Genomic DNA, 9,632 nt, shown 5'->3' on the forward strand with positions numbered 1-9,632 from the left:
AATATTTGTCATTATTTCTTATGCATTTGAAAGTTGGACAATGAATAATGATGACCAAGGAATTGATGCCTCTGAACTGTGGTGTTGGCAAAGAGTACTGAATATTCCATGGACTGCCAAAAGAACAAACAAAACAGTCTTAAAGAAACTACAACCTGGGTGACCCCAGGAAGTAAGGTGAAACTTCATTTCATATACTTTGGCATGTTGTCAAAAGGAGACAGTCCTTAGAAAAGTACATCCAAGTGGGAAAAGTAAAGGGTCAATGAAAACAGAGAAGCTTTCAATAAGATGGACTGACAGTTGAGTTCAGCCAGAGGCCCAGATAATGCAAAAGTCTCGATGAGAGTGCAGCAAAGAGCTGGTTTAGATCTGTTGTTCATAGGGTCGTGCTGAGTTCTGGTTAACTCGATGGAATGTAACAAACAACATAGCAGGACAAGAGAAATGAAAAACTCAGAAAGGAGATGGAAGAAAAAAACTCTAAGAAAAATGGAAGTTTGCATTAAAAGCAGCACAAAGAATAAAAGAAAACTGTTAATGGACAAAAGCCAAAGGAAAAGTAATGGAGAGGAAATTATATATATTTGAATGCAGATAAAGGAGATCCAGTATGTCCAGTCAGTTTGCTTGAAGAGGATACAATAGAGAACTTTCAGATAAAATTGTAAAAATTTTCCTAAATAAAAGGCATGGTCATAGATTGAGACAGTACAATAGAATACCAATTAGGTATAAAGAAGAACGAAGTCCTGATGCATGCCACAATACTGCTGAACCCTGACACTGTCATGCTGAGCAAAATAAGTCAATTACAACAAGACAAATACTTTATGATCTCATTTATCTGAAATAAGTAAATACGTAGAAACCCTAATTAGTGGTTACAAGGAGTGATGGGTGGAGAGGCCCACTGAGTTTATGTTAATAGTGCTGTTACTCATTGGAACAGACAGTGAAAATGATTGTACTACTTGAAGAATGTAATCGATGTTACTGAATTACACATGTAGAAACTGTTGAGAAAGTATATGTTTTAGCATATCACCACAATTAAAAAAAAATTAGGCAGCCCTATACACGTCTTCTATTGACTTATACTCTAGATAGGAGTAAAAACCTTTAGAAATGAAAAGAATTTTTAAAAAATATGCTATTATTTGTACTTAAAGAAAAAAAAAGTACAAGTTTATCTATATCTAGACTCCCTTCTGGAAGGGTACGCTTGGAACTACTAACAGCATTAAGCTACAAAAAAAGGAAACTGAAAGACAGACAAAAGAGGAAGGTTTTTCTCTATAAACCTTTTTTAAATATTCTCACTCATGTTTCATGGCATGAATTCTCTAGTACTGCTGTTTTTATTTTCATCACAAAAATGTAAACCAGTTATTCAAGAAATTTTAAAACTAGGAATGTGATTGTATATAATAAAATATTTTAGAATAAAAGAAAAGTTCTTTGGAAAAGAAAAAGTTTGATGCTAGTTTTAAACTTAAGAGCAAATGTTAACTGCTTTATTCCAAATGACATACTCACCAGTATAAATAGAGGCTTCTCTGGCAGCAACAGGCATGTTGGACGTATTTGCTACCAAAGCTGTCCTCTTCATAATAGACTCTACCTTACCATCGACTTCCATTGTGAGCTAGAGACAAACAATCTATTTAATGATTCTCTGATTTTAAAGTGTAACATTTTAGCCACTGTTCATGTTTACTATCTCATAGTCTGTTTCCAAAGTGAACAGTTCCTCTAACTCCAATCTCTCCTTCCTGTCCAATGGTGCTACCAAGATAGCATGTAACTTCCATGTCACATTTAAAATTCATTCTTTTACAAAAAGAGATTCTTAATACAGTAAGCTGGTAGATCTACAAAGAGCATGTAAATTATTTTAATGTTTCTTAAAGATAAGAATCTCTGAATGTTTTGCCTTATTTTTGCTTTCTACCAATAGCTGAAATCCACTGACCACAGACACAAAGTGTTCGACTTTGTTTCTCTTTCTTGACTATAAACACATAATCACAAATATAACTAGAAAATTCTTTAAAAGATTCTTGGCAAATAAAAGCACCGTTTATAACTCAACACAAAGCTGTATTAATTGCTAATGAAAGCTGATTAGTAGTACTTTTTCCAGGCCTTCATTTGAAACTTTATATACACTGACCTCCGGGAAGTCCCGAAGGACTTCAGACATCTCATTTCCTCTTTCACCACATCCTACATAGATGATAACATCACTGTTGGAATACTTGGATAGAGACTGTGAAATCACCGTCTTCCCACAGCCAAAAGCCCCAGGGATAGCAGTAGTTCCTCCCTGGACACACCTAAACAAAGCAAACAGAGTCTGGGTTACTTAACCTGTCCATAAATAAATGGCATAACCGACCAGAAATAGCAGTTGCAGAAAACAAACACATTGAGTTATGTATGTAATTCAAAGTGCTTTCTTGGGTATATGTTTGTTTGTTTAAAAGTGTTTTCTTTTTATAAACTTATATATATACATACACACAGAGACATAAAAAGATATAAAAATTACTCCCTCTAATCTGCACATGTGTGTATGCGTTTGTGATAATCATCGTTATTATTTTTGATGACTGAAAAGTAAAAGTACATTCCATTAAGTACCTAGAGAGGAAGAGGAAAGCAAAACAACTTATAAGATGCACTGAATAGTATAAATGACATTTTAAATTCTTACAAAGTCATGAAAGGACAAAGTAGAAATTAAAACTAAAAGAGAAAGGAAAATATAAAGTTTTTTTAAAAATTAACTCCTCGGGGTTTGGCGAAGTATTAGAGCTAACAAATTCATAGATTTGCTATGAAAGTTAATAAACACAGTTCTGTTAAGGTGCTAATTAATTCTCTTTTATCCATTCAGTAATTTATTAAGTACTTCCTGGATACCGAAAACTTTGCTCAGAGATATAAGACATACAAAAGTAACATGATATCTATGTTTTCCTATGCTCACAGCTCATATTTCAGTGGTTACACTGGTGAGTAAACCAGTTTATAGTACAATTTAGCAGACACTTTTAAATTTTCCCTAAAAAGTAGCCACAGAGTAAAATACTCAACACATGCATACAGAATATGTGTCTGTGTGTAGGAGGGACCCAGGGTGGGAGGAATAGAATATAAAGAGAATATCTTTGTAAAATCCTGTGTTTTCACAAAAACTCACAGAAACATTGTATTTTTTAACTACAGTATAACCTTTAGCTTCACAATAAAACTAACACAAATTAAAAGCTTTTCTCCTCCAAATCTGAGTATGACAGACAAGAAGACGTGTTTCACTGATTGTATAAGTTTGTATACTTCCATTAAATCACTTTTAAGCATGGGCACAGAAGTGATGGTAGAATCAGACATGACACAGTTTGGAAGTTGAATAACTCAACTCCAAACTGCTCTCATAGACAGCAAAAAAAAACTGCCACGAGAGCACACAGGAATTGCTGCTGGGTCACTTACGGTGACCCCATAATAAAATGAAACACTGCCCGGCCCCATGCCATCCTCACAACTGTTGCTCTGTTTAAAGCCTTTGTTACAGCTACTGTGCCAATCCATTTTGTTGAAGGTCTTAATCTTTTTTTCTAAATAGGAGTAGACTAAGGTTAGTCAATACTTCCTGAAAGCTAAGACCTGAAAGGGAAGATCAATTAGCCACACAAAGAAGAGAGGCAGGAAAATAACACTTCAAGCAGCAAGAACAATGTGCCCAAGGATCTGAGGGCAAGAAAATGCATTCAAACTGAAGACTTGAGGACCCTGAACTGTCTAGAAGACTAAATATAAGGAAGTAACTACAGTTAGATGGCTAAAACAATATTGAGAACTAGGGCTTGTGAAACTGTGGCCTTTTTTCACACCGTTTAAGCTTGGAAATGAAGTCAACCTGGGGATCAACTTTCAGTCCAACATTAGACAGGCCTATAAGGCAAATGCCACCTCCAAGGAAGAAGTCATCCTCAGTACAATCAGCTGTAAAAGACCAGAAGGGTAGTAATGCCACAAAATAAAGTTCAAAAGGCAGAAAGGGATATGAAGGAGGGACAAATGGAAATGAGAAACCCAGGAAAGAAGTGAGAAGAATGCTCTCCTTTTGAGGGGACTCTACCAATGTTAAGAAACAAAATGTACATAAATAATTAATGAAAAGCTAATCATCCTATAAACTTCCACTCAAAAAACAGAGGGAAAGAAAAAAGGGAAAATTAAAAAAAAGAGGACAAGAGTGATGACAGGAAGTCTGATTTAATGTAGTTATTCCAGGAATTAGTGTAAGAGCTTTAATTAAAGTAATAGAATAAAGATGAGAGATATAAGTGAAAACAATTTAGGGAATAGTAAACAATAAGAACACTTGGTGATGGAAGGGACTGTATAACAATATAAGAATTTTTTACTTTTCAAAGAAAATAGCGAATTTGGGGACGGTGTGGGCAGGGAGAAAAGTGCAACAAAAAATAAATGGAAATCCAAAGTCTCTGTAAACTTTCATTAGAATTAAAAGGGGGAAAAAAAACCAAAAACCACTTGGTGATGTGAAATGTAAGAATGATCCTTGATAAAAACCATGACTTCTAGATTAGCATCTCCTGAATGGATAACGATATTGAGACAAATACAAATTAAAAGGGTTTGAAGAAAGATAGGCGTAGATATTAAAAGGATGGCTGTAATTTTATATAAATTTATATAAATTTTATATACATACTTATACTGAAGACATTAAAAAGCAGAGGTATAATTGAAAATGGGTATATGAATATGGATATGATATGAAATATTGAGGAAAAAAGAAGTACTTGGGATAAATATACAGATTTTAAAATTATCATATGTAGATGAATACTTAGGCCATGAGATTAGATGATGTGATCTACACAGACAATACTATACAGAATGAGAAGATAAGCCGGAAGAGGGATAAACTCCAAGCAATAGCAAAGCTTACGGAAGAAGGAGCCTTTTTTTTTCTTTCTTTTTATTATTTTTTTTTACTTTTAAAAATAATTTTAATGAACATTTACAGAGAATTTGGATTTCCATTCATTCATTGCTGCACTTCTCTACCAGCCCAGCCCTCTCCCCCCAACCCCAGTTCGAAGAAGGAGCCTTTGACAAAGTATATGGACAAAAAACCAACCAGGGAAAGGAGAAATTAAGAGGGGGTTCCAAGAAGGAAAAAATGGAAAACAATATCCAAAGTTTTAAGTATTAAGACCAAAATGAAGGTATTAAATTCAAATTTACTTATCAGTATGATGTTAGTGAGAGTAGTTAAGTGAGTGGTGAAGTCAAGGGTAGAGTACAGGAACTAGACTGTGAGAAGTGTAGACAACTCATTTACACTCTCAGGAGCTTAGGCTGTGAAGGAAAGTGATAGGTGGCAAAGGAAGGAGGCTTGAGGCTGCATACAGTTCTTGTTAGGTACTGTGGAATCAAAATGACTCGTTACTTGGCTAGCTCTGCTGGCCTTGTAGCAAGAAGCTGCACTGCAATTCCAGAGGTGTGCGGTTCGAATCCACCAGATGCTCTGCTAGAGAAGGAGGGACAATCTCCTCCTGTACCAGTCAGATCCAATTTGATGGTCCACATACACACACACACACACCACACACACAACTCATTACGGACCCTGCAGTGGGTTTTCAGATCCAGTAAATCGCATGGGAGGAGACTGTCCATCTTTCTCCCACACAGCAGCTGAATGATTCATACCTGTTCCCAACAGATCCTTACCCTTAAGCCCCCAGAGCTTCCTGAGAGGAGGATATAACAGAAGGGAGATAACTGATCAAAAGAGATCCTAGAGGAGATATGGGGCAGAATAAGTGCCAGAAAGAGAAACAGGAGAAGGGATGAATGGAAGTCTAGGCTAGGAGCAAGAAGAGAAACAAATCTGATGGACTCATATTTCTCTATGAAGGAAGAAAGTCATCTGATAACAAAGAGCAGGAAATGGGATCAGAAATCTAAAGCAAGAGAAGACAGGAGAGTGTGATAATTAGAGAAATCAGAAAGACAGTATGAAGTTAGGTTAATAAATTATACTGACTACTGGATTTTTTCAGTAGGGACAGTGTAGTTTAACTGACAGCAGCCAGTAAATGAAAAGAGTAAGAATGAATACAACAGCAAGTATTGGTCATAAAAGACTACTGAGTTAAGCTGGGTAGAGATGGAAGTGCAAGTGCTAACTGATGAGAATTTAGAGTAAAAGAAACAGAGATCTTAAGAAAAAATTAGGAAGCAAGTTTGAAAGGGTACAAAGTTGTGTGAAGTGTGGGACTTTGAATGTGTTTAGTGGTCAGACTGAAGAAGTGCCTGTCCTAGACCTTCAGCCTTTCTAGTGAATTAAAGAATAAAGGCATCTGTTCTAAAGTAAAGCAAGACAGATGGAGCTCTGATGGTGCAGGGTACAGGGAGTTGCGCTGCTAACCCAAAGAAAGAGAGCATTTTGAGAATTAAGAAAGATTGCATGGGAGTTTACAGAGGCCACTAATACAGGAAATCATCAATTTATAGAGATACCGATCCATTAAGTTCCAGGAGAATGTTAAGAAAGATGTTTGTATTTTCAGGATGGACTACTTTCTTTGGGAAACACTCATTTCTTAAAAAGCTTCAAAAAGAATCCACTCTTTCTTATAACTGTAAAATACACATTTTCTCCAGCACCTTGACAAAGGAATGTATTCCATTCACTTAGATTTCTCTACATAAATTTTATTGTAAGATTAAATGTATAAAACCCATATCTATTAAGAAACAAAAAGGCAAGCACAAGCAGTGTCTGAGAGGAAACCCGGAGGTACAGCCCAAGCTTACGGGAAAAGAGCATCAAGGACTCTCTGGCCAGTCAGCAAAGGATGATTGGCTGGCAGCTTCTCAGTGACAGGCCGAACTTGCCGAACAGGCCAAACTTGGACCATGCTGAACTTTTCCTTGGCACCTTCAAATTCAAGCTCCAAGACAACATCCTATAAAATATGCAGCAAAATTTTAAGTAAAGTCAAATCAGTTAGCACAGCATATGGAAAAAATCAAAGTGAACAAAAAGTAGTAATGATTCCTTGTGTAAGAGATTTTTCATTTTTTTAGACTTTCATATTCATATTCATTTTTAAAGGAAGTACATTTGTTATGATTAAAATAATTTCAAAGTCCATCCATACCAAAAATCAGTTGTTCAGTCAGTTCTAACTCATGGTAACTTCCTGCATGTCAGAATAGGACTGTGCTCTGTGAGGTTTCCAAAGGCTGGTTTTTGGTAGTAGATGACCAGGCCTTCCTTCCAACACGTTTCTGAGTAGACTCAAACTTCCAACCTTAACTCTGTGCATCACGCACGGATTATAACCAGTTGCTGACAAATTCTGACTCATGATAATCACATGTGTCAGGGTGGAACCATGTGCCATCTCTATTTTGCTGACAGATGAATTTGAATTGTCCGTTTTGGGGTGGTTTCTCCATACAGCAGTGTCTTAATGAATGAGTGATACTATAACTACCACAAGTGGTTGGTTTTAACAAGGAGAAATTTATTCCCTTATAGTTTTGAAGGCTAGAAGTCCAACTTCAGTATATCAGCTCTAGAGGAAGGCTCTCTTAGGGTCAATTATGGTGAAAATATCCCATTTGCTTTGGTATCTGGAGACACAGCATTCCTTGGATATCTCTGTGTCTTGGCCTTCCCTAGTGTCAAGGAATTTCTGAGCACAGGGACCCAGGCCCACAAGGATGCAAGCCACTCCTGGCAATTTCTTCTTGGGATTTGGGTTCACACTTCACCCAGGCTCACTCTGCTCCCCCTTTTTTACCTCTAATAAGATTAAAAATCTGACAGTACACATCTTAGGTAAATTCTCTTACATCAGATCTGGGTTGTATTGCCTTCCACCCTTAATCCTTTTGCAGCTATCTGGTTTCTCAACATTGTGGAGTATCATTACTTGTTGTCACAAGATGCCATCAAGCTGAGTATGATTCACTGCAGCCCCATGAACAACAGACCTGACTCCTGTCCTGTCTTATGGATCTTCACATCTCTAACACACTTGACCTTACTGCTGCAGTCACTATGTCAATCTATCTCATTGGGGAGCTATCCTCTCTCGCTGACCCTCTATCTTTACAAGCATGATGTCCCTCTCTGAGGAATAGTATCTCCTACAACATGCCCAAAGTATGTGAGATGAAGCTTCACCATCTCTACCTCCAAGGAGCACTTTGGCTACACTTTTTCTAAGACATATTTGTTTGTTCTTTTGGCAGACCACAATTCTAAAGTCATCAATTCTCTGTCATCCTTATTCACTGTATTGCTCTCAGATGTATAGCAAATGATTGAAAAGACCATGGTCGGAAGCAGGCACACCTTATCCTTCAAACTGATATCACTGATGTTCAATATTTTGGAGAGGTCTCAGACAGCAGACTTGGTGAATGCACTATGTCTCCTGATCCCGAATGCTGTTACCATGGGTGCTGACTGTTGATCTAAGCAAGATGAAACCATGGACAACTTCAACCCTTTCTTCATCTATCATAATGTTGCCTATTGGCCCAATGGTGAGGACTTTTTTTTTTATGTTGGGATATAATCCATACCAAAAGCTGTAGTCCTTATCTTTTATAACAAGCATTTCAAGTCCTCTTCACTGTGAGCAAGCAAAGCTGGGTCATCAGCATTACTCAGGATGCTGATGTGTCTTCATCCAGTCTTGTTGCCACATTCTTGTTCAGAGTCCAGTTTCACGAATTATTTGCTCAGTATACAGATTAAATAGGTATGGAAAAAGAATACATCCCTGACGCACACCCTTCCTGATTTTAAACCATGCAGAGTTCCCTTGCTCTGTTAGGACAACAGTTTCTTGATAATGAATGCGACATCATTCTTCAATTTGTCATTCTTACCATGGTAAGTCATATGACTGCCTGATTCACATGGGCAGAGTATTCATAATTTATTCTGCTAAGATTAGACCAGTTATAAGAAGTGTGGAGTCAACAGTTTAATCAATTTGCTGTAATAACTGTGATTTCTTACAACAACAGGTCCTTCTTCCATCAGTTCCCTCACTCCTCTTTGTTGGGTTTGGTGATTCACTGAAGATTCTCCCAGAGAACCAGACCAGTCGGGGAATGAATCCTGAGACTGCAGGTATGGAAGCTGTTTTGTTTTTGTGTTGTTTTTTTTTTTTTCCTTTTTCTCTTTTTTATTAATTTTAATGAAAGTTTACAGAAACTTTGGATTTCCATTCATTCACTGTTGCACTTTTCTCCCTACCCACCCCTATCTCCCAGTTCACTCTTCTCTTTGAAAAGTAAAAGAAAAATTCTTTGTTATACAATCCTACTCCCAAACTCCACTCCATTATTCAGCCTTCATTCTGGACTCCTGTCATGACAATAATATCTAATCATAAATCCCTTTTTTGTTTTTCATATGCAACTTTTTTCATAAATCTCTTTTAAACAGTTATCTCCCTCATTTGTTTCAATGTAGCACACATAATTTATCCCATCTTTCTCAGTCTCCCCTCAACCCCCATATCAGTCCTGGTTTTTTTGTTGATTTTTTTTTT

At 36.8% G+C, this 9,632-nt stretch overlaps 1 protein-coding gene across 1 annotated transcript in view; it reads right to left on the bottom strand.

Annotated features, from left to right (window-relative positions):
- Window positions 1-9,632, bottom strand: part of ATP6V1A (ATPase, H+ transporting, lysosomal 70kDa, V1 subunit A) — a 40,598-nt gene that overhangs the window by 20,175 nt on the left and 10,791 nt on the right. The window contains exons 5-7 of the mRNA XM_006884277.1: window positions 6,868-7,019; window positions 2,177-2,339; window positions 1,540-1,648 (exon numbers count right to left, since the gene is read on the bottom strand). Of these exons, the coding sequence (XP_006884339.1) occupies window positions 1,540-1,648; window positions 2,177-2,339; window positions 6,868-7,019 (424 nt within the window). The remainder of the gene's footprint in view (window positions 1-1,539; window positions 1,649-2,176; window positions 2,340-6,867; window positions 7,020-9,632) is intronic.

This window comes from Elephantulus edwardii, unplaced genomic scaffold, assembly GCF_000299155.1.
Source record: "Elephantulus edwardii isolate Elephantulus edwardi_28Jun2011 unplaced genomic scaffold, EleEdw1.0 scaffold00032, whole genome shotgun sequence".
In the NCBI taxonomy this organism is placed as follows: Eukaryota; Metazoa; Chordata; class Mammalia; order Macroscelidea; family Macroscelididae; genus Elephantulus; species Elephantulus edwardii.